Source organism: Marmota monax, unplaced genomic scaffold (genome assembly GCF_021218885.2).
Source record: "Marmota monax isolate L192 unplaced genomic scaffold, Marmota_monax_Labrador192_F-V1.1 WCK01_AAM20220418_F8-fsc00024, whole genome shotgun sequence".
Classification (NCBI taxonomy): domain Eukaryota; kingdom Metazoa; phylum Chordata; class Mammalia; order Rodentia; family Sciuridae; genus Marmota; species Marmota monax.
The window spans coordinates 1,446,517-1,472,523 of record NW_026695224.1 but is presented as its reverse complement, the minus strand read 5'-3'; the positions used below and the strand labels follow the sequence as shown (position 1 = coordinate 1,472,523).

General features: G+C 37.7%; 1 protein-coding gene across 1 annotated transcript; it reads left to right on the top strand.

Moving 5' to 3' along the window:
* Positions 1 to 8,941: 8,941 nt before the first annotated feature.
* Positions 8,942 to 25,374, top strand: Dnaja2 (DnaJ heat shock protein family (Hsp40) member A2). Its single transcript, XM_046434956.2, has 9 exons — positions 8,942 to 9,134; positions 10,649 to 10,708; positions 11,023 to 11,246; positions 14,684 to 14,764; positions 14,999 to 15,132; positions 17,372 to 17,568; positions 21,666 to 21,810; positions 22,902 to 23,029; positions 23,600 to 25,374. The coding sequence occupies exons 1-9, from the start codon at positions 9,057 to 9,059 to the stop codon at positions 23,789 to 23,791; spliced, it is 1,239 nt and encodes a 412-aa protein (XP_046290912.1). The 5' UTR covers positions 8,942 to 9,056; the 3' UTR covers positions 23,792 to 25,374.
* The last annotated feature ends 633 nt before the right edge of the window (positions 25,375 to 26,007 follow it).

The following is a 26,007-nucleotide window of genomic DNA, read 5'->3' as shown; positions in this document are numbered from 1 at the left end:
ATATGAGGAAGATGACTTCAACTAGTCCCTAAACTTTGCCGCCATAGCATGACTACTGCAAAACTCTCCCACTCCTCACCTTTTCCCCAGGCTCCAAGTGATTGGGTCCACACCTGTAGTCTACCTCTCTACTGGTAACTGGAATTTCAAATTTAACTCTGCCAAAATAGAACTCTTGATTCACACAACCATCAAATCTTCTCCCCCAGTCTATTTATTCTCTATCAATGACTCTATCATGGCTTAGTATTTCATGTAAAAAAATATGGAGGGCATCTTGACTTTTTCTTTAATTTTCTTACACCCACATTAAAATCAACCAGCAGTCCTAAAGGACCAGGATCCATAATCCATCAATGGTACCACATTCTCAACAAATTCTCACTGTCAAACACTATCAAACTCTTATCTTTCTTCCATTCTCACCATTGGCCTCCTTTGTAATAAATCCCTTTGTGATATAGTCAAAGGATTGTTGGAGTCAGGGTATTAGAGGGAGCAGAAAGATAAGTTAGTAGTCAGAAAATGGAATTAAGAGGGGTTTGTCACTGATAAAAGTCATGCAACCCTGGTAATGAGTAGCTTGAGTAGACAGGATCATTGGATCTGAGTTCAAAGAACTGAGAGGGCAGGGTGTTAGAACTATATCCAAGAATTAAGAAAATATTGGAACGGGATAAACAACCAGGAACTGAATTTTTTTTAAAAAATAGGGAAGAGTCAGGGGCTAGGGTTGTGGCTCAGTGGAAGAGCACTTGCCTTGGGGCTGGGGATGTGGCTCAAGCGGTAGCGCCCTCGCCTGGCATGTGTGCAGCCCGGGTTCGATCCTTAGCACCACATACAAACAAAGATGTTGTGTCCGCCGAAAACTGAAAAATAAATATTGAAATTAAAAAAAAAAAAGAGCACTTGCCTAGCATGTGTGAGACACTGGGTTTGATTCTCAGCACCGCATATAAATAAATGAATAAAATAAAGGTCCATCAACATCTAAAAAGAATATTTTTTAAAATAGGGAAGAGTGATTTCAAGGGTGGATAAATTGATAACCTAACAAGGGTAGTAGGTGATAACAGTCTGGTGACTTCAGAATAAAAGCTTTATGCTTTTAGGAATATGAAAGGGAGAAACACTTGAAAACACCAATAAAGACCAAGTATCTATTACATTTCTAGGTTTCACTTCATCTCCCAACCCATTTTTACTGTTCCCATTATTGTCCAAATTGTCTACCTTCATCTCTCTTTTAATTGAGCTTCCTAGTTGGTTTCCTTGTTCATTCATTTACCAACATTTTATTTTGCTCAGGGGCACTTAACCACTGAGCCACACCCCCAGCCCTTTTTATTTTATTTTTTTATTTAGAGACAGGGTCTTGCTAACTTGCTTAGTGCTTCACTAAATTGCTGAGGCTGGCCTTGAACTTGTAATTCTCCTGCCTCAGCTTCCTGAGTTGCTGGGAAAACAGGCGTGCGCCATTGCATCTGGCTCTATTTTGTGTGTCTTTGATACTATAGTTTGTTTTAAGCCTGATGAAATTCACTAAGGAGAAATTACCTGACAAGAAAATTAAACTGAATTCCAGATTGTGACCACCTTGATGACTAAGACAATATCTAATGTTCTTTCTGTATTCAATTTTTCTTAGCTATGCTTTTTCTTTCTTTTTCTGATCAAACGATGTTGAAACCTCTTGGCATTCTAAGAGAAAGATTTGGCAATTAAAATGTCACTGCAGATTTTAGATGACTGTTCTCATGATTAAGGCATGGAAATTTCAATAAGCAAATTCATTCTGACTTTAGAACAAATGTTTTTGACTATATACAGGAACAAATTCTGTGTTCTTCATGTGTGAAATTGATAAAAATAAAGATATAAGCAATATTCTAGAATTGTAGCCCATGGCAGCAACTAAGAATTATAAAAAATTCAGACTATACATGGCAATATATAGAAGTATTGTTCACAGTGTTAAAAGTGAAAACAATCTACATGTTCATAAACAGAATCACCTTAGACTATTTAAAAAAATACAGTGCTGTCACCCTACCTCAGCTCTTTAGTCAGTACCTTTGGGAGGAGAGGTCCATGTGCTGGCATTTTTAGAAAGTTCTATCATGTGTTTCCAATGTGCAGTGAAAGTGAACGCTCCTTGATCTCATCTCTTTATATACCATCACTACATTGATGGGCCTCAAATTTATCTCTTCAGTCTGCTTAAATCAATATTCCTCCTTGAGAAATGCAAATTAAAACCACAATGAGGGGATAGGTTATAGCTCAGTGGTAGAGTGCTTGCCTAGCCCTGGTCTCAATCTCCAGCACCTCAAAACAAAACAAAAAAAACAATGAGATTATCACCTCAGACACATTAGAATGGCTATTAATCAAAAAGACAAAAGCTAAAAAGGGTCGGAGAGGATGTGGAGAAAAAGGAAATCTTGCACCTTGTTAGAACATAAGTTTGTACAGTGGTACAGTCATTATGGAGAACAATGTGTCTGTTCCGCAAAAAACTAAAAATAGAATTCCCATATGATTCAGCCATCCCACTTCTGATATATTCCCAAAAGAACTGAAATCAGTTTTTCGAAGAGATGACTGCACTCATTCTCACTGCATTATTCATAATAGCCAAGATATGGAATCAATCTAAACATCCATCAGGGGATGAATGGCTGAAGAAAATGTGGTATGTATACATATCCAATAGAATACTATTCAACCATTAAAAAGAAGGAAATTCTGTCATGTGACAATAGGGATAAATCTAGAAAACATTATGCTAAGTGAAAACCAGGCACACAAAAACAAATACCACATGATCTCATATGTGGAATCTAAAAAAGCTTAAGTAGGAAGTAAAAAGGTAATTACCAGAGACTGGAGAAAGGAGAGGCCAAAGGGTATAATTTTAGTAAGATAGGAATATCAGTTTTCAAGACCTATTGTACAACACTGTCACCATAGTCAACAATAATGTATTGTAGTTGGGCGCATAAATGCATGCCTGTAATCCTCCAGCTCAGGAGGCTGAGGCAGGAGAATCGTGAGTTCAAAGCCAGACTCAACAACTTAGCTAGGCCCTAAGGAACTCAGTGAGACCCTGTCTCCAAGTAAAATACAAAAAAGTGCTGGAGATGTGGCTCAGTGGTTGAGTGCCCCTGAGTTCAATCCCTGGTACAAAATGATGATAATGATGATGATGATGATGACGATGACGAAGACGACGACGATGACGATGACGAAGACGACGACAATGACAATAATGCAGTATTATGTAGTTCAAAATTGCTAAAAATATTTTAAGTTTTTATTTATTTATTTTATTGATACTGAGGATTGAACCCAGGGTCTCACACATGCTCAACACAAGAATAGATTTTAAATGCATTATTACCAAAAAAGGTTATGTAAGGTGTTCAATATACTAGTTAGCGTGATAAAATCATTTCATGATACATACATTTACCAAGATATCACATTGTACTCTATACATATGTATATAATTATTGTAAATTAAAAATAAGGATTTAAAAATATTTATTTTCAATGCTGGGAATCAAACACAGGGCCTTATGCAAACTAGGAAAGCACTCTATTCCTGAGCTACACCTACAGCCCCCCAATTTTTTTAAATATATCTTTTAATTAAATTCAAAATTATTCTTTCTTGAAATCTACTGGCATATTTACTTTTTTTCCTTTTGAAACTAGGGACTAAATTCAGGAGTGGGTTTTTCATTTTTGAGACAAGATTTGATAAGTTGCCAAGGATGACCTTGAATTTATACTCCCTCCAATGTCAACCTCCCAAGTCACTGGAAGTCCTGTGCCACCATGCTTGGCCCAAATGTTTATAATTTAACTAAACTTTTTTCACTCCATCCTCATTTCTACTCAACATTTAATTCCATCAGCTCAACATTCAAAATATATCCAGACCCCAACCATTCCTCACCAATCTACCATGAATGTCTTGGCCCACGCTATCTATAACCTGGGTTTTATTATAATAGTTCCTTAACAAAACAATCACCTGGCCTGTGTAAACCCAGTGGTTCAGGAGGCTGAGACAGGAGGGTATCAAGTTCAAAGCCAACCTCAGCAAAGGTGAGGCTCTAAGCAATTCAGTGAGACCCTGTCTCTAAATAAAATACAAACTAGGGCTGGGGATGTAGCTCAGTGGTTGAATGCCCCTGAATTCAATCCCCAGTACCAAAAGAAAAAATAGGAAAAAAAAAAAAAGAAAGAAAGCCAACAAGAATGATGAGTTTAAAATGCAATTCTCTCTCCTCTAATTAGAACCCTTTAATGGCTTCCTGTCTCACTCAGAGTAAAAGTCAGTCTTTATGAATGACTAGTGCCCCCACAATCTACCTGCTTTGTTTCCCAGTCATACTGGTCCCCTTCCTGTAACTAGCCAGTTATGTTCAACTGTAGAGCTTTTACAGTGTCACTCACTGCTTGAAAAAATTCTTTTCTCAAACATCCTCTGGGTATAGTGGCACATGCCTATAAATCCTAGCAACTCAGGAGGCTGAGGCAGTAGGATCAAGTTCAAAGCCAGCCTCAGCAACTTAGCGAGGCACTAAGAAACTTAGCAAGGTACTAAGCAACTTAGCAAGACCATCTCAAAATAAAAAATACAAGGGGCTGGGGATGTGGCTCAGTGGTAAAGAGCCTCTGGTACCAAATAAAATAAAATAAAATCCTCAGTACCAAAAAAAAAAAAAAAAAAAAAGTCCTTGTTGCAGCTGGATACCATGGTGCACACTACTCAGGAGGATGAGGCAGGAAGACTGCAATAAAAAGAAAAAAAAAGTTAAAAAGGGCTAGGGATGTAGCTCATTATTTGTCTAACATCTGCTAGGCCCTAGGTACTATCTTTAGTGCAGCCAAAAAAGAAAAATTCTTCATGCCTAACTGCCTCACCTCCTTAAGATCAATACAAATGTCACCTTATCAATTAGGCCTGTGGCCCTTCTTTTTCTCCAGAGCACACATTATCATCAAATATACTATTTATTTACTTATTCATTGTCTGGCTTCCCTACAAGCAGGTAATTCTATAAAGGCAAGGATCTTGTTTTGTTTACAGCTATACCCCTAACACTGTAACAGTGTCTTGCACACAGTTGGTCTACAATATGAATTTGTTAAGTGAATGAATATGTATACGTATCTTCTCCATCATTTTTTCTGATGCATAAATAGTTAGATATCTAAACTTACCCAGTCACCTTCTCTGCTTATTACACCATTATAGTGACATAAGAAAACTGAACCTGGGGCTGGAGTTGTAGCTCAGAGGAAAAACACTTGCCTAGCATGTTTGAGACACTGGGTTCAATTCTGAGCATCACATGTAAATAAATATATTAAAGATCCATCGACAACTAAAAAATATTTTTTTAAAAGCAAATATGCAAAAAATTGATTTAAAAAAAACTGAATCTTTGCAACATGCTATGGCAGGGTTTGAAATGCTAGTGGTGGGGCTAGAATACCATATACAACTGTGTTGCTCCATCAGTGAAAAAATCTAGCTTAGATACTACAAGGAATTTAGATATTTTCCAATAATATAAATCCCACAATTCTTTCTTCCCAGAGTACCAGCATCAACTCTGTGGTCCTGCCACCCTCATAACAAGAACCATTAGCACTTTCTTCTATATCCCGGAGAAATATTTTAACTTGCATCACCTACTCTGTACATTCAAAACTATTTAAAGTTAGTAAGAAAAGCTACTTTCTGAATTGCTGAATGATGCACATATACAGCATTGTCTAAAGTAATGGATTACATATTTCTGTATTTAATTACTTGTGAACAGTATAAATGGCCTTCAAGAATACAGTACTGTAGTTCATACACTCCCTCCTAATCCCAATCCGCCTTCACCCCACACCAGCCCCACAATTTCACAAGCATACTGAATCAAAATAAAAGAACTGAACAACAATGTAAGCCTGGCAGAATCTGAAATCACTCCCGCCTCACCTCAAACTTTAAATCATCTGCCTAGTGAGAGCAGCCCTCAGATGCACTGTGACTCAGCATTTTATGGTTCTTGAGACACAGGATGAGATACAGGTCTTTTCTCCTTTATGGCATTAGCTAAATAATAGAGCTAAAATATATAAGGTACCTCAGAAAAACACTCAGTGACTGAAATGTTACAGTGGTCACACTGACAGAGGTTTAACCCATGTCCATGAGGACAGGCAGGAGAGCTTGTATCAGTTGAAGTATGCTGATCGGAAATAATATGTTCATCTATAAAATCAGCAATTAACAATTCTGACAACAAGTCACACTCAGAAATGGGTAAAATATTATAAATAAATGAATCAAAAATTTAAGATCAGGAAGTATGGAGCAAAGGAGGAATTTACCCAGGTATTGTTCACTAGAATATCAGAAGCTAACATTGAATCATAACCATTTCCCCCCTTGCAAAAAAGAAAGACTAAAAGTGAAACAAAGAGGAAAGTCCAGCTCTTTTTAACTGTTCATGGCATAAAGAAAGATAAAAATAAGATAAACTATATGAAGGTTGCAATAAAGTTCATATTCTTCAGTTCATATTCTCATGTGAAGCAAAAATTTATGGAGAAATCAGGAAAGAAAAATGGTAATTAGCAAGCAGGGAAATCTAGTGAGATACTATGGTTTAAAAAAAAAAAAAATGGAGGGGCATTCCATATAGGTAATGGAGGAAGTTGGGGAATTCCACTAGAGAAGCCTGGAATTGAAATGAATAGAGAGGTAGCCTGTGAGCTAACAGAACCAAAACAAAATTAAATATTTAATACTTCATTGCCCTAATTCCTGGTTCTAAGTACTCTGTACATATTCTGTGATCATCCAACAAGTCAATGATATATTTCCTCTTTTACACAGAGGAAATATGCTAAGAAAAGTTAGGTAAAACTTGCTGAAGTTCCCATTATTAATAAATGGCAGAGAAAGGTTACCAACCTACATATACAATCTAACTTCACAACTTTATACTACCTCTTATAACAGTGGTTCACTTTATGCTTTGAGTATAGCCCTTGCTGCGCTGTCACTGAACATTTTTTTTATATTTATTTTTTAGTTGTAGTTAACCACAATATCTTTACTTTATTTTTATGTGGTACTGAGGATCAAACCCAGGGCCTCCCACGTGCTAGGCTGAGCCACAACCCCAGCCCCTGCAACTTATTTTTTAAATGGACAAGTTTCTTTGTCTTCCTTTCTCCCTGCTCCTCCCTAATATCTCCCCCTTCCCTAATCTCAGGGGAAGATTATCCTTTTTCCCGATTTTAGGCAGATTTATCTGTCCTTGAGTACACCCCACCTGAATAAGAACAAAGAAATCCAGATTTGGGGGATGTTACCAGATCTCAGAAATGATTATCGCCCAAATTAACAAGTGAATTACAACCCCAACAGAGAATATATGGAATGTAGCCTTTGAATTACCTTTTTAAAAGACCACTGCTCCTGCTGATGGGCAGAATCATAGCCTCTGGGACCCGGGTCTCCAGTTTCTCCTTTGCTAGCAAAGCAATAAAACCTTTTCCTTTTTCTCAAAACCACGTCCTTGTTACTGAATTGGCACAGGGGTCGAGAACCAAGCTTTCAGTAACTTACTGAGATCCTGCTCGCTAAATAAATAAATAAATAAATAATAGTGCTGGGGATGTTGCTCAGTGGTAGAGCATCCCTGGGTTCAATCCCCAGTATTGTTTAAAAGGGGAGGGGGTCCTCCTGTAAGGAACTTCCAGCCTATTTAAAGAGTTCAGACTCACATTCCAGAATAGCATTTATGTCAACATCATATCTGTCCACAAAAAAAAAAAACCAAGGGTAATGGGAACTAAAATGAGACAGCAGTGTTCACCAGTTTATGGAATCACGAAAAACTTCAGAGGGAGTAGCACTTCCAATGGCATTTCAGTAAGAGGGAGACTTTGATGGAAGGGGCATCTTAATTTCTCAAGAATCTTCTAGTTCTTGGCTGCCACTCAGGGCCCTCCAAAACTAGGACAGGGGGAATGTCCAGGAAGAAAGATTACCCTGAATGATGTTTATGCTGTCTTTGTTACCAGTTCACTTTCCAATCGTCCAAAAATGTTTACTATCCCCATAAAGGGTAAATGGCTACATATCCTACCACGTGGTAGATACAAACACTTTCCGGCCTAAACTAAAGCAAATGTAAATCAATAGGCCTCAATCACCTCATTGGCAGCAAGCACAGCGGCAGCCACTTAAACCTTTTGATGTTAGCTAGAGACTGGTGTTGGTAAAGGACTTTTAACACAAGGCCCAAGGGGAAGACCTTGGTTTGGAAATGGATGCCATAAACCAATTATTGTTAATTTCATCAAATGTGATGATGTTGACTATGCCTTAAAAGTTATCTAGTTATTAATGAAATGGTTTCATTTTAAAACCTGGAGTGGGGTAAAATAGATGGAATAATTTGGTAAAAACGTAGCTAATTATATTGAGAAGTGTAATATACTACTACCTTTGGTAAATGTTTGAGAATTCCCAACACACACACACACACACACACACACACACACACACGCCACGTGCTGTTTTTCATCTAAGGTCCCCAGGGAACCAGACCCAGAGGAGACTTCTGCTAGCCTCCAGCAGAAACCCAGATGGATTTTCTTTCCTGCCTCTTCATCCCCACAGCGCTCACGGCGTTAAAAACGCGGCCCCACAATAAACGAATTGCTGAAGAACGCCCTGCAGAGTTCTTCCTCATTTTCTACTTCGGACCCGCCTCGCGGCCTAGACCCTGGGTACAAGAGAGCACACGGTCCACTTAGCAGCACCCAACCGCACCGGTCCGAGCACGAGGGGGCGGGCTCTGCGAAGCGACGTCACGGCGCGCCGTGCGCCGGGTCAAAGTTTGGCCCCGCCTCGCTTCCCCCTCGCTGTCTCCCTCGGCCTGCGCCGCCGCCGACGCCACTCGTGGGCCCGGCTCCGCTTCGTTCGCTTCGCCGCCTGCCTCCCCAAGAGCTGCCCGTAGGCCGCCATGGCTAACGTGGCCGACACGAAACTGTACGACATCCTGGGCGTTCCGCCCGGCGCCAGTGAGAACGAGCTGAAGAAGGTATTGGGAAGCGGGCCGGTCGGGCAGGGTGTGTGGGGCGCGGGGCCTGCGCGTCCGGGGCGGCCAGGCCGCGCTACGGGACGGCCCGTGAGCCGGCGCCGGCTGCAGCGAGCCCAGGCTGAGAGGTGGCGGCGGGACCGGCTTTGCCGTGAGCCGCACACCCCGGCCCCGGCTGACCTTGGGCCGCCGGCCCCTCCCGCCTGCAGATGCAGCAAATAAAACTCACCCCTGCGCAAACAGGACGAAAACCTTTCCTTCTTCCCTTTGCGGGCTAGCGCCAGAGGCCGGGCGCTCCTGGGAAGCAGCAGCCCGTCGGGCTCTCCCCGCTCATCACCCCGGAAAAACAGATTGGATCGAGGTGCCCTTAGCATCCCGGCACCGGGAGAGAAGCTGTCCACACCGCGGACGTCGGCGCCGGGTGTAGGGCGCCGCGAGGCGGAGCGGCAGGAGGGTCGTAGCCACCTCCGCCGGTGCCTCCGGGCTATTGGGTTTGTTTCCTAGGTGCCGCGGCTGCGGGCCTCAGCTCCTCCCTCTGTTCCTCCCTCGCCCTTACAGCCTGAGGTAGCGTGGGTCCGTGTTTGGATGCATTGTTCTATGGGCAGGTAATCTCCATGGCCTGTGCCCGCTTTAGGAATGAGCCATGGGTCCCAGCCAAACACCTGAGTGTACACTGACTAAAAATAAACAGGTCGTATTATCGCCCTTTGCAATGCTACAGAATCTTTCATCTTAGAATTTCAAAGCATTTGTGACATTTAATTAATCCTCACAGCATCCTTCTGGGCTTAGGGTATCCGGATTTGAAAGCTGAGAAAAACGAGAATGCTCCTTAGGCAGTAGGACCAGTACAATCGAAAAAGAGTAAAATGGACTTCCTGTTACCCTACCGGAAATGCTAGTCTGTGTTATATAATTCATGAGTCTGTGTGAATGAAGACTTAAATGTTGTATATCCAGACCACTTAATTGAGAGTATATGCAACTTTACGATAGAGGCCACAGTAGATCCCAGTCACCCACTTGTGCAAATAAAACACGTAAAAGACACCATGTAGGAGCATCTCTTGGCTTTTTCTTAGTGTTACAGTTAAAAGGAAGACAAGGAGCCATCATAGACAGGGATCTGTAGCTTGATTCATACTAATACTTTGCCTTTGTACACCTTAATTTTTTCTCTCAGATTATTGGGGTTATCTTGATCTGTTTACTGGCCATAAAAACATTTGACAGTAAAAACAAATAATACATTTCAAATATATTTTTTTCTTTTGTAGCATTCATTGTTTGTATCTGGGTTTTTCTCAGTATAATACATTTTCAAGTATAACTACCTACTCTATTATAGTAAATTGTTGAATAAACAGTTTTGAGATGGAAAAATACTAACCAGTCGTGATGATGACATTTTTGGAAGGTTATGACTTTAAAACATCCCTTCTTAGGAAAGTGGGTATTGTTGCAAATCTTTAAACTGATGTTTGTGTATAACCCTTTTTTAAAAATCTTTTTTGAAGGCATACAGAAAGTTAGCCAAGGAATACCATCCAGATAAGAATCCAAATGCTGGAGACAAAGTAAGTTATTTGAAACTTTTTGGTGTTCTTGGGTTTTGGTTTTAAATTTAATTTCCCTCTTTGAAAAGAGGAATATTGTAGGAAAAATCCATCTATTGACCCTAAAAGCCAAATATTTACATTAAGAATCTTCTACTTTTGTATTGCGAATATTAACATTTGAGCAGTAGTTAGGGGTAAATAGGACCAGAATCAAACCAAAGATAATTGACAGCTTTTATTGGAGTTAAGTGGATTCTGGTTTTCTATAACTTTTCCCCACTCTTGTATTTGAAAATCCAATTGTTTTCTTTTTTTTACTTTATTCTTTATAGTTTAAAGAAATCAGTTTTGCATATGAAGTATTATCAAATCCAGAGAAGCGTGAGCTATATGACAGATATGGAGAACAAGGTCTTCGGGAAGGTAGCGGTGGAGGTGGTGGCATGGATGATATTTTTTCTCACATTTTTGGTGGAGGATTGTTCGGCTTCATGGGCAATCAGAGTAGAAGTCGAAATGGCAGAAGAAGAGGAGAGGACATGATGCATCCGCTAAAGTGAGTATCTTTTTTTGTCTTCTTCTTTTTAGTAAATATTGTGTACTTTCTTCAAGTGGTAGTACTCCGATAGAAGTATCATAGAATATTCTCCTTCATTTGAAAACAAAAAAAGTCATTCCCTTTGGAGGCTGAGTTAGGAGGACTATAAGTTCAAAGGCAACCTCACTCAGCAAAAGCAAGGGCCTAGGCAACTCAGTGAGACCCTGTCTCTAAATAAAATATAAAAAAGAATTGGGAATATGGCTCAGTGGTCAAGCACCCTTGGGTTCTTCCACGGTACCAAAAAAAAAATCGTGTCTTCCTGTGTTCATTAAGTGACTAAATGAATTTAATAACTGGATGTTTGTATTTTGCTTCAGATCATAAAAGGATAATTAATGTTGTTTACTGAGTAGGAAGATGGATTTTTCAAGTGTGGGGATTATTTTCTCTGAAACATTTAAATCTTTCAAGTTATCTTTTATTTTAAAAAAATTACATAGTGATTGACCAGTCTGTTTACATGTTATAGTCACTCATTACTTAATCTTCAGTGTGAACTCTCCAAAAATGGTTTCCATGGAGCTTACTGGCTTCCAGCCTGGCATTAACCTGCCAGCATCTGAATGGTGTCGACCTTGATCTTAGACTGGGAATCCACAACCCCTTTATAATATGAAAGTAGATATTTCATTATTTGAAATTTGTGAGGTCTTTTATCCAGTGATTTTTTTTTTTCCATGAGCTACTAAAGTTTTCACTAGCAAATGCCAGAGATAAGTTCATACTTTACGTGTATATTTCATTACTTCAACAAATATATCTTGTTTAATATTTGAATAAATTGTAGGAATTCATGTGGAGTCATCCTTAAATTTATGTGTGTTTTGAAAGAATTTGCCCTTAGAAATAAATTCTCACTTGAATACTATTCCAATAGTAATATTTTGTGCAAGAGGACTTGGTTCTTCCATATTTTTCTTGGATATAGAAATGTTCTAAAAAATAGATGGACTTTTTAAAAAAGGTAAACAGTGAGGCATGTTGGTGCATATGTGTAATCCCAGCAACTTGGGAGGCCAAAGTAGGAGGATTAAAGTTGGAGGCCAGTCTCAGCAACTTAGTGAAGCCTTATCTTAAAATAAAAAGGGCTAGGCATGTGGTATCCCTGGGTTCAATCCTGAGTACAAAAAAAATAAAAAGACTCCAGTATTTCCTATGCCTTTTAAAAAAATTTTTATACTCTACAGCAAATGCATTTTTTGCTGTTTTAATATTACTTATTATTTCTACTTATTGCATTTTCTTTTGTGTGGCTTTATAATATTTCATTTTGTGATACATTTACTCATTCATCTTTTTTTATTTTTTTAATATTTAATTTTTAGTTGTAGTTGGGCACAATACCTTTATTTTCATGTGGTGCTAAGGATAGAACTCAGGGCCTCACGCATGCTAGGCGAGCACTCTACCATTGAGCCACAATCCCAGCCTCATTTATCTTTTATATAGGATATTATTACTTTTTTTTTCTGTAATAGTGTTGCTATGGGTATTTTTATGTACAGTTTTGTGTCTCTTTTGGCAGGCATCACTGTTTGAGACTGATAAATATAAATGAATTGCCTTATGAAGGGATTGTACCAGTTTAGGCCGTGATAGAGAGTGTTAACTTTGCTTGATCATTACTCCCATTTTCCCTTTCTTGGCCCTGTTTGTTAAAATGTGGATTTTTCTGGCTTCTGAGATAGTGGTTTTTGCATACTAGTTGTAATTTTATATATATATATATATATATATATATATATATCACACACACATACACACATACATAAGTGAAATGGACTACCTGTTTGGATAAAGGTACTTAGTAGGAGAAAAAAATAGTTGCGACGAATAAGTTTAAGACTTGAGATGTAGAAGTGTCATCTGGAATTGTTGGTACTGTTGTGTCCATAAATGTGTTATTTTTATACAGTCTGCAGTGTGTGAAAGTTTTAGCTTAAAGAATGGTTTTGAGAAAGTTTGAATACCACAAAATAGTATAGGTGCCTTTTAAAGTATTTCTTCATTTCTTCAACTCCAGGTTTTTTGTTTGTTTTGTTTTGTTTTAAATATTTACTTTTTAATTGTAATTGGACACAATACTTTTATTTATTTTTATGTGGTGCTGAGGATGAAACTCAGGGTTTCACACATGCTAGGCGAACGCTCTACTGCGCTGAGCCATAACACCAGCCCCTTAACTCCCAGTTTTTTAAAAGTAAATCATTAATACTACTAAAGGAGGTTTAGGGGCTAGGGATATAGTTCAGTGGTAGAACACACTTACCTAGCAAGGGTGAGGCCCTGGATTTGATTCCCAACTCTGGGGGAAAAAGAGATAAAGATTGAAAGACAACAAGAATGGTAAAACTAAAAACATTAAAGGCTTTGCTGCCAAGTCCTAAATGAATAGTATTGGTGAGACTTTTGCTGTATATAGTTTTGGATGTAGTTGGTTGTTTTGTAGTATTGGGGATTGAATCCAGGAGTTTTGGTTTTTGTTTAGTTTTTGAGGCTGGTATGGTAATTGGTATTGTGATTCAAATGTACTATTTATAAATAAAAGTTAATTAAATTTTAGCAGTTGTATTTTTTTAATAAGCTTTTTCTCTTTATGCCATTTTACCATATACAACTTTATGAGTGGATAACAGGCTTTTCAGTTAAACTTGTGAAAATTTTGACTCCTTTGAAAATTTGGTAAAGGTTGTTCAGTGTTGCTTATGATAAAATGGAATCTTCAGACACTTTAAAACTTGGAGACATTCTGTTGAAAACCTATTTTTCCCCCTCCTTTCTGTCACAGTGTAGGTAAATCTACTTTGTTCTTTTGCAGTACTGGGACCTGAACCCTGGGCCCAAGTGCAAGCCAGGCAGGTGTTCTACCACCAAAATACATTTCTTAGCCCAAGGCCACTTTTTTGAGACACAGTTTAAACACCTCCCTTAAGCTGTAACATAACTTTTTGCAGTCCTTGTAATGGGTGGGTGGGGGGCACAGCCTTGTCTTGGACAAGTTACTTAGCTTCTCTGTAAAATGGGGATAACTACCTCAGAGGGTTGTGATTAAGAATTACTTGGATGGAGGGCTCGTGCCTGAGGCCAGAAAAAGGTTTTAATGACTGAGTTTGTGCAGTTATCAGCTCTATCTGAAATTGTGCCACAGTGAATTGTGGTGTGTTGCTATAGGTTCTGACTTTGAGCACCATTTACATTGTCTGTAGTCTTAAAATCTTTCTGTAAATTTGAGCTACAAAATAAGATGTGTCCATCAAACTGATTTAATGTGGGGTCTTTTTTAATTTTTGTTTTAAAAAATTACCATGGAATTTGCTGTATCAGCTATTAATATCTTATATTTAAGGAATTTGGCAAAATTTTAGTTGAATTTGATTTTTTTTTCTCCCCAGAGTATCTTTAGAAGATCTCTATAATGGCAAGACAACCAAACTACAACTTAGCAAGAATGTACTCTGTAGTGCATGCAGTGGGTAAGTGTGTATTTGGTTTATGCAATATTATTTTCCTCTTTAGTGGCAGGCTGAAAGTTTGTATTGGATAAAAATTGTTTATGATTTTAAACTTACTACCAAACAGAACATTTCTGATACCTCTTAAGGTCAGTTTAAATATTAGTAATGGGGGATTAACAGCACAGTTTCTGGTTGAATGGCATATTGGAATGGTCTGTGGGTAAAATCTAATTTATACTTTGCTCTCTTTAGCCAAGGTGGGAAGTCTGGAGCTGTTCAGAAGTGTAGTGCTTGTCGGGGTCGAGGTGTACGCATCATGATCAGACAGCTGGCTCCTGGAATGGTACAACAGATGCAGTCTGTGTGCTCTGATTGTAATGGAGAAGGTATACATGCCAGTATTTCTTTGCTTTTATGTTGGAGTGAATTGGGAAAGCAGATATTAAAGGGTTATAATTTTTCTTTTTCAATGTATATTTGTATAGAGGTCTAAAAGTGAAAATAATTATTCCATTATGGACAGGCTCAATGAACACAGTTAAGTAGTAAATTTGTGTTTATGTCCAGTGAAAATGAGTGTTGTTTCGCTTTTGGTTGTTGAAAATTGAACCCAGGACCTTGCTTGTACTAAGCATACTGTGTACCACTAAGCTATACCCTCAGCCCCAAGTTAAGTCAATCTTTTTTTATTCGAAAAAGATGGGTAAATGATTATTTGTCCCTTTGTATTTTACTTTTTTTTGTAATGGGGATTGAATGCAGGGGTGCTTAACCACTGAGCCACATTCCCTTTTTTATATTTTATCTAGAGACAGGGTCTCAGTGAGTTGCTAAGTGCCTTGCTAATCTGCTGAGGCTGGCTTTGAACTCTCAGTCCTCTTGCCTCAGGGCCTCAGTAGTTGCAGGGATTACAGGTGTGTACCACTGCGCCTGTCTTTACTATAATTTTTAGTTAGCTTTTGAGGAAAGATACTAGAATGGAAGTTGTTCTCACAGAAGTTAATATTTTAGTTTTGTGGGACAAATAGTTCATCACATCTGCTTACCTGTGTCCTTCTGGTGGTTTTATAGCCATTGACAGTATGTACACAAATGGGCATGGCTGTGTTCTAAAGACTGATTAAAAAAAAAAAGAAGAAGCCTTCCGAATTTGACCTGTGAGATATTTCTGTTCTAGAGTACTACTCCACTAGAACTTTATGTAGTGCTGAGGATCGAACCCAACGCCTCATACGTGCTAGGCGAGTTCTCCACGGAGTTCTCCACCGCTGAGCCACAACATAAAAATGTTTTTTATCTGCAGTGTCATACAGGTGACCACTAATCACCTGTAGCAGTGCTTGAAATGTGGCTAGTAGGTAATGGGAGTGTGGCTCAAGTGGTAGAACAATTTTGATATATATTTAAGGCTCTGGGGTCATTCCCCAGGGACTACAACAACAAAAGAAAAAAGAAGCTAGTGTGACTGAGGAACTGGATTTTTTTTTAATTACCTAGTAGATCTTTTTGAGGGGGTGGAAAAGTCTGCATTTTTCCTAGATAATCTTACGCTTTTAACATTATTGAAATTGCTAACAATTTGCTATCAAGAAATCGTAAAGTCGGGCTCAGTGGTAGGGCACTTGCCTAGCGTGTGAAGCACTGAGTTCGCTCCTCAGCACCACATAAAATTAATTAAAGGTATTGTGTCATCTATAACTAAAAAAAAAGGAAACCAAAGTCAATTGGAACCCTTTCCCATGTACCATTACTATTTTGAGGAATTGGTATTTTACAAAATGTACTTTTTACAAGTACTGCTCTAGAAACAGTCCATGAAGTTATTATATAAACCTTCTAACAATTAAAATATGTCAACAACCAGGCATTAGAAAGCCATGCTGTTCTTCACATTGTACTGTGTAATGTAGTTTTGTTATTATACCATAATTAGATTATTTCAGAAGAATATATGGAAAAGCCATGGTATCTTAAAACATGATACAGAGGAATTTATTGCCAGCTAAAACTCTCAAGACATCTCTAATTGATTTTGAAAAGTCAGTGATAGTAAATATTAGTTTAGGGTTGGGGATATAGCTCGGTGGTAGAGCTCATAAGGCCCTGGATTTTATCCCCAACACCAAAATGGGGGAAGTTTTTTAAAATGAAAGAACATCTGCAGACACCTGAACAAGATTTTGTCTATGAAATAAACTCCAGTACCAACTATCTAATTTAATAATAAGGCTTAGATATTTAAAATTTTATTTTGATAATTTCTGTCCATTGTTAAACTTATGGAACTGAAAACATTTGCTAAAGAAGCAGTTAAAGCTCCAGCATCTCACCACCCTTTTCCTTGATTCTTAGATATCACTTTAACTTTAGGAAGTAGAATCAGGAGCAAAGAAAGTGTAAGAAACATTACATTCTGAAATTGTGTATAGCTGTGTCTTTCAGACGATTGTAGTAAGATGTGAGTTTTGGTCATTCAGAATGATACTTTAGACAGAAATATAGGTAGAAATTAGAAGTAATTCAGAACATGTATTTAATGAATTAAGGGCATTTTTGAGACTTATCTTACTTGAAAAGGCAGTAGATAGTATTCTTGCTGAAAGTTTGAATGACCTCTCTTTTCAGGAGAGGTAATTAATGAAAAGGACCGCTGTAAAAAATGTGAAGGAAAGAAGGTGATTAAAGAAGTCAAGATTCTTGAAGTTCATGTAGACAAAGGCATGAAACATGGACAGAGAATTACATTCACTGGGGAAGCAGACCAGGCCCCAGGAGTGGAACCAGGAGACATTGTTCTTTTGCTACAGGAGAAAGAACATGAGGTAATTTCCTTTTTATTTAATTTTGTTTTATTCAGAAATTGGTCTTGCTTAAGAAATATGATAGATCCCCAGAGTAACACTGAACATAGGTGAAGTTGTTTCAGTGAGCATGGCTTGCTTACGCAAGAACTGACCAACAAAGCAGGTGCATTGTAGGAGTTACTATAGTTTCAGTCCCAACTTTGCCATAGACAAGCACTATAACCTTAAGTAATCCTGTTATCTTTTCACCTCAGTTTCCTTTTTATGAAAATAGGGCATTGGGTCAGATGATTTGAGGCAGCTTATTTTTCATTTTGAAACTCCTTTGATGAGTGAGTGGATAGGGCTTTACACTCTGCTCTGATTTGTTTTACTCTACTTATTATGTAGCCAGATGAGTGTTCCTTGAAAGAACAGGTTGTGGAACTTGTCTAACAATATGGTCTAGTGTGTATTAATTTGATTACACCATTGTGCACATATGTATTCACACACACATGAACACATATGTATATATTTGGGGGTAAGGGGGGAGAGAGGGTTTTTAAAAATTTAAATCAAGAATCCAATGGATTCTCTTGATATACAGATGCTAAGTCACAATGGTGGAGGTAGACAAGAGTGGAATAAAAAGAAGAGAGAGGGTAAGAGGATAGGAATCATAATAAAATGAATTGGACATTATTACCCTATGCACATACATGATTATATCATGTACAACCAGAAGAATGAGAAGTTATATTCATATATGTATGATGTGTAGAACTGCATTCTACTGTCATGTATAACTAATTAGAACAAATAAAAAAATTGTTTAAAAAAATCCAAAGATGATAACATCAAGGCCATTACTGAGAAGCAGATTTCTGGGAATTTGTATTTCCTCACAAGGTTGTGGCTCACTTCTCTGGACTATCCTTTTTTAGGGTACACTGATCAGAGTTCATGCTTCAGTAAAACTGTAATTTACTATATGTTTCAGCTCTTCCTGGATATGCCCAAACCTACAAATGATAAGCATCTTTTTTTTTTTTTTTAAGTTGTGGGTGGGACACAATATCCTTTTTGATTATTTATTTATTTATTTAGGGACACGATATCTTTAGTTACTTATTATTGTGTAGTGCTGAGTGTCGAACCCAGTACCTCACATGTGCAAGGCAAGTGCTCTACCACTGAGCCACATTCCCAGCCCTATTTTGTATTTTATTTAGAGGCAGGGTCTCCACTGAGTTCCTTAGCTCCTCCATGAGGGTCTCACTGAGTTGATTAGCTCCTCGATGTTGCTAAGGCTGGCTTTGAACTGGTAATCCTCCTATCTCAGCCTCCCAAGCCTCTGGGATCCCAGGCGTATGCCACCATGCCTGGCATTTTAACTACTTCCTCATTTGTTCCCTCTTGCTTGCTGGACAACCATACAAACACAACACCATACAAAGCATAAGAGGTGGGAGGCTGATTGAGATGTTTAATAGTCTGCTTTTGTGTAGATGATATTGAATGATGGTTCAAATATCCCCAGAATATTTTTATTGATAGAATCATTGGAGTAGTTTGAGATTATCAAATGATGTCTGGCAGTGCAGCAATATGAGAATAGTGAGAAAGTTAAGTAACAGTTACTTGGAGGAGAGGAGAAATAAATGATTGATGTTTTTCAGTTTAGGGTTTGTCAAACTAATGGCAAAATCTTTTTATACTCAAGTTTTGCTATAATATTGCTGTATAATTAAATTTTAAAAGTAGATTGCTGGATTTGGAGACAAGGAACTTAAGTTCTGACCCCCATTTAGTTACCTGCGTTGTCCTCCCCAGGCCTTGCTTACCAAAAACAAAGATAGTCTTCCCTCAGGAAGCATATTGTAGAGAATTGCATGAGATTATGAATAAGCTGCTTTCTTGAGGGTGTGAGAAAGTGTTTTAGAAATAAGAAACTTTAAAATTGTTGGCATCAGTAGAATTGCTTGGAATTTCCAACAGAAAGCAGAGTAACTGATCGTCTAAGGTAGGAAATAGAAGCTGGTAAAGATTAGAATGGAAATTCACCTAGTTCCTTCTTTATTATGACCAGTAAAGTAAAAGATTAGTTTTAGGAATCTTGGTTAGTTCATACAACTGAAAATATTTTGATCTCCTGAAGAAAGTAAGACATGGAGCTAACTGTTCAAGAAAACCTTTCCCACTCCTACTCCCATCACTTCCACTGAAGAAATTGGGGCCATAATGAAATGAAGATTGGTGCTGTAGTTTAAACAGCATAAATCTGATCAGAGGTCATTGGGAATGCTATCTCATGTGTGTTCAGATTCTTGCTATTGTGTGTGTGTGTGTTGTGGTCTGGCTACAAAAGTGCATTTGTACAGCATAGAAAAACAGTTTCTGAAGATGTTAGTCCCTTCTTTGTAATCTTTCTAAGTATTATTTCTCAGACTGTTAAGGTTTTTATGTGCTTTGCTGTTTAGTATTTATTAGGCCCTTATTCATTTTGCTTTTAAAAAATTTTCTGGCAACAAAAATTCGATGGCATTTTTGCTTATTTTTTGTGTTTAAACGTTAGCATCAAATTGTCTTAATCCCAACATACTAAAAGAATAGCAGTGACTCTGTGTTTCTTTTGTTGTTGTTTTTATTTTGTTTTGGCTTTGAGACAGGGTCTTGCCAAGTTACTGAGACTAGTTTCTAACTTAAGATCCCCCTGCTTCAGCCTCCCTAGTCACTGGGATTATAGGCATGCACCACCACCATTCCTAGCTTTTGTTAGGAATACCTCATACTTTTCACTGGAGTTACTTTAAGTTGAACTCTCCCGCATAAGAACAGATATCTCTTTCTGCTCCCTATTTCTAATAAGCTATAACCAAAGAATTGTTGGCAAAAGGTGTTTCTTAGAATATTGGTATTCAGAAACACTGACATTTTAAGAACAATGTAACATTTTAAAAGCATTGAAAAGTTCTGCCTTATTGGTTAAAGAAGGCTTATTGGTTCCATTGTGAGAAACACTCAAGTAAATGTCATAGCTAATATACATTCATTGGTTCTCAAAAACCTAAGCATTGCTTTAGAATCTCCTGAAGGGGTTATGAAAACTGTAGATTGCTAAGGCCCACCTCTTATCTTCTAGCATTAGGTGTGGAATGGGGCCCAAGAATGTGTGTTCCCAGCAAATTTCCTCCTGCTGTTGATTTTGAGGCTGCCCAACCAGAATCACCCTTAAGAGAATCACTGCTTAAGATAACAGTTTATTTCATGGGAAAATTTAGGAGAATATTTTAGGAAAAGAGCCTATCTTTTGGATAGAACCAGCCAAGATTGCTCTTTAGAAGAGAGCCTGTTATATTAAAAACAACAAACAACAACAACAAAAAAAACTAGGTGACCTTTCACTGCAGTTAATTTTGTTTCATCTCAAATTTCAAAAGTTAAGTATAGATATTTGCAAATTCTCCCAAGTAAAAATTACATGTTAAATATATGTGAAATTGAATTTATTTTTACTAAACATTGAAATCCTAGAGATATTCTTTGTGTCTATTTGGTAACCTTTGTATTACCTAGTCTATAGGCTTATGGTATTGGATTGAATAAGCCAACTTTATCATTTGTTTAATTAACATTCTTCTAAGCAGGTTTTCAATTTTAAATGAGATGAAATTTGTTTGTGCATATGTGAAGCACTGAATTGAGCCTCTTCACTTTAATGTCTGAGCCTTCCTGGTAAAGCTTTTTAGTGTTGATCTTAAACCTTCTTCGCTTGTTAGGATCAAATCTGGGGAGCATTCCAGATTGAGCCTGTTCAATAGAAGCCTGTTGGTCTTTCTGCCCAGAGACAGAATTAGAAAGTAATTGGAAAATATACTTGGTTCTAGGTTTTGGTGCCTCAGCTCTGTTCTTGTGCCAATGTTTTCCTGGTTCATTGCCTTCCTAATACAAGTTTTTAGCATACTCCCTGGGAATTACTAGCTTTTCTAACATAAATTTAGGAAACTAGGGACAGTGACACACAAACTTTTAAAGCAGTGATACAGTTAAGATTTTGAAGTTGATTGAAGGAATATAGTACAGGGTATGGATCTGTAATTTTTTAAAGTGTTTTTTGTGTGCTTTATTTAAAGGTGTTCCAGAGAGATGGCAATGATTTGCACATGACATATAAGATAGGACTTGTTGAAGCTCTATGTGGGTTTCAGTTCACATTTAAGCACCTTGATGGACGTCAAATTGTGGTGAAATACCCTCCTGGCAAAGTAATTGAACCAGGTAAATCTTGATTTTATCTGATATAGGTTTTGGGGGAAGGAGACTGGTTTGGTTTTGTAATGGTGATTGAACTCAGAGACACTTTACCACTGAGCCCTTTTCATTTTTTATTTTGAGGCAGGGTCTCACCAAGTTGCCTAGGGCCTTGGTAAGTTGCTGAGGCTGGCCTTAAACTTGCAATACTCCTTCCTCAGGCCCCGAGTTGCTGGGATCATAGATTTCTGCCACTGTGCCTAGCTTGTATATTCTTAAACATAATTTTTTCATAGTGGGTAACTCAAAGGAATGTTTCTACATGCCTTTCTTTAAAGACAATAATAAAATAGCTTATTCCAGGAACACAGATTCAAGTTATCCTAAAAGATATCTTCCTTTATGGAAGAGGTTACATGAATTTTTATAGTCATAGGAAAAAGAAAGCCATAAATCAGTATGTTTATCAATTAGATTGATGGGAACATCAGGCTACAGGAAGGCAGAGAAATCTCTAGTTTTAGTTTTAGTTGTCCATGTACCTTTATTTATATTGTGGTGCTGAAATTGAACCAAGTGCTTCACACATGCTAGGCAAGCGCTCTACCACTGAACTACAATCCCAGACCCTCTTTTTTTTTTTTTTTTCCAACAAGTACCAGATGTTATCTTATACAATTAGTAGAGTCTAGAGGTCTGCTAAACTTAGAGATGCATCGTGAAAAGCTTATCTATTAGTTATGAGAATATTAGTTCAAATACAAAAGTTAAGGTGAAAGGCTGTTAAGAACATAGGACTGGGCTGGGGTTGTGGCTCAGCAGTAGAGTACTCACCTAGCACGTATGAGGCTCTGGGGTCGATCCTCAGCACTATGTAAAAATAAATAAAATAACAGTATTGTGTTCAACTACAACTAAGAAAAAAATATTTAAAAAAAAAAACAGGACAAGGGTGTGGCTCAGTGGTAGAACGCCAGCCTAGCATTGCCAGTTTGATCCCCCACACCACAGAAGCAATTGGGGCATTGTTGATCAGCCAAGTTCAAGCAGTCTGCAGGATCTTTGATGTAGATACAGCTTCAAAGAACTTCACAATTTCCTCTTTACTTAAATAATAGGATGTGTTCGTGTAGTTCGAGGTGAAGGAATGCCACAGTATCGTAATCCCTTTGAAAAAGGTGATCTTTATATAAAGTTTGATGTGCAGTTTCCTGAAAACAACTGGATCAACCCAGATAAGCTTTCTGTAAGTGATCTTTAAATTTAGGCAACTCAAAGTTTCTTAATCAGTACTTTGTCACCTTCAATTTTGTTTTGTTTTTGTTTTCCCCAATTTGCTTTTACTAAGATCAGGCAAATTTTTATTTTGTTAATATTGTGCTATTGATGGGTTTTCATAATGGATGTAAAAGCAAGGGTTGTTGATGTAATTGTGGGGCCTAACAAGGGAATTATAAGAAATAAAACAGACTTGAGTCTGAGGTGGTGGTGGGAATCCTGGGAAGCCTAGGGGAACACATTCCTCACCTGAAGAGGGCTGGGGTACAGGAAAGTATGTCTGCTGTGAAATTTTCCAGTGCTTAAATGTTAACAGCTAATTACATTTTTTTGTTGTTGTTTTTAACTTAAGCAGTAGATGGGCTGCACAAAGGATATCTGCAGTTTGGGCCTGAGGGTTATTACTTTGTGATCTCTCAATTTACAGTGCAAACCAGTCACTTTGCTATTTTAACTCCCAAAGAAGTACATAGCTGGACTGTATTAAAGGGAAGTTGAAAACATTATAGTTAACCCATTTTTATTTTTACTAATGAAGGAACTAGAAGATCTTCTGCCATCTAGACCAGAAGTACCTAATGTAATTGGAGAAACAGAGGAGGTAGAGCTTCAGGAATTTGATAGCACTCGAGGCTCGGGAGGTGGTCAGAGGCGTGAAGCATATAATGATAGCTCTGATGAAGAAAGCAGCAGCCATCATGGACCTGGAGTACAGTGTGCCCATCAGTAACTCTGCAAACAAATTGCACAGGTGGATTTTCTTTCCACATTTGCCTGATTTGTTCTCAGCGAGCCAGCTGGAGTGTCTGATCAATCCAGATGAACTGATGGACATCTGTTGGTCTATGTGTAACTTTTAAAATTGGTATAGTATCTACAGAGTGTATAATTTAAACTAACCACAAAGCTTTACATCTTCATTTCGACTGTTCTGTAGCAGAATAAAGCACTTGAAAGGAAACAAGACTCCCTTTCACACATCGGTTATGAGTTTCAGTCTTTATCTGTGCTTGATTTTTATCAGTTTTGTGTAGATTTTATGTTTCATATTTTAAATTCAAATCCCACATTGTAAAGTTTGTACAATTTGTCCTGAAGCTTTGTGTTTGGCTGCACCTGCATAAGCTGCTACAAATAGAATAAAGAATTTCATAGCCTGTATCTATCATTTAGATGCATGGAAAATGGGCTTTGCACAAAATGGGTTTGGAGCTGACTGGGAACAATGGAAAAAATTACATTAGCAGTGGTTGTATAAGTTTTTTTGGGTCCCCCCCTTTCTTATCCCTCCCTTTTTTTTTTTAACCATCTTATGGAAGGTTTCTGAAACTTGATAATAAAAAGCGGTTGGTGTAAATTATTCTTTGTGTCACATTTTTAGAAGGAAGAACACATTTTGAACTAAGCAAAATGCATCCTTAAACTGAAGAATGTATCCTTAGTTCTGGTTTTTAAACAGCCCTTAAAAACCCATTGGCTTGAAGCTTAGGCCTCAGGCACCTGCCCATTTTACAGTTGAGACAAAGGTTGGTAGAAACAGGCTTTATTGACTTCCAACTGATGCTTTGTAGAGTCAAGGACTTCTAAGTTATGTAATTCCTAAGTTATGATCCTGAACACTGGGGCTAGCCCAGGCCTCTGTATCTTCCCACCACCACCCTCTTTTAAAAATAAGGTAACGGCAAATCAATAATAGAACCATGTTTGCATAGAACCTGTTAAAATGCTCTGTTTTCATTAAATGTTAAGTTAAAATATGCTCTGTCTCCATTAAGTTGAATATTTGACATTGGGGGAAGCATTGACTATTTGATTTTCTATAATGTTTTATAGAAAAGAAAGACATAGGCTGATAAGAGAAAAATCAGGTAAAACAACTTTTAAAAAGGATGTTGTATTCCTCTTCTTTCCATCTTTTCTATTTCACTCCTAGAGTTGATAGAGAACATGCTTGAGGGAAAAGAAACATTTACATTTGTAAAGAAACAAGTGGGGAAACTGAAACTAAAATTTTAAAATGTATTTTGCCATCCCTGAGCCTAAATATAGCACTTGTAGTTTATTTCTAGATCTGTTAGAACCTGAGTGAAAAAGAAAAAGTGTCCTGACACTAATCAAGGCCTGTGAGGTTTAAATTATTGCCCTATCCACTCTACCTCCATTGTACAAAAAAATATTTTACAAGAAGCCTGGGCAAGATTCAACAGCATAGTAGTTTTGTATTCAGGGTTGCTTCCCCATAACACTAAGCATAAGAAATGCAGTGGCAATATAAAGTTTGTAGCCTTTCCAATAAAGGTTTATAAAACAGTTGTTCAGTGTAGTCTTTCTTTCAGTTCTTCCATACCTCAGCTCTTTTGACTAGAACAAACAAAACTGTTTGGAAGAGGGGTTAACTTTAATGTTTAAGTTCACTCAGACTTGATCTGCTTAGTATTGCACCTGTCTTTAAAAATAGCAGCAAAAAAAAAAAGTCATCAGTGGATTTTTCTGTAACACCTTTATTGAGAATTTACATATTGTAAAATGTACCTCATTTCAGTGGTTTTCCATAAATCCATATTTACATAAACTAATTTTCCAAAGTTTCATCACTGCATTAGTAGTCACTGCAATCATTAATGACTAATTCTATTTCCAAATATTTGTATATTTGGACATTTTGTATAAATGGAGTCATAACAATGCATGGCCTTTTGTGATGCATTTAGCATAGTGTTTTCAAGTTCTATCCATGTGTGTAGCCTGCATCAGTATTTAATTTTTATTACCAAATAATACTTCATTATGTAGCTGTACTTATACATTTATCCACTGGTGGACATTCAGGTGTTACCTTGTGTTTTCCATTTGGGGACTTAAAGAGTAATGCTGCTTATATTGATGTAAAGTCTGAACATGTTTTCATTTAGTGAAACAAAGCTGGTTCCCACTGTCTTCCATTTA

Bases quoted from the DNA above. Each gene is read 5' to 3' on its own strand.
- Dnaja2 (XM_046434956.2), top strand. From the start codon at position 9,057: ATGGCTAACGTGGCCGACACGAAACTGTACGACATCCTGGGCGTTCCG. The intron at 14,765-14,998 runs GTAAGTGTGTAT...TGCTCTCTTTAG, and splicing joins CTCTGTAGTGCATGCAGTGG to CCAAGGTGGGAAGTCTGGAG. The intron at 17,569-21,665 runs GTAATTTCCTTT...CTTTATTTAAAG, and splicing joins TACAGGAGAAAGAACATGAG to GTGTTCCAGAGAGATGGCAA.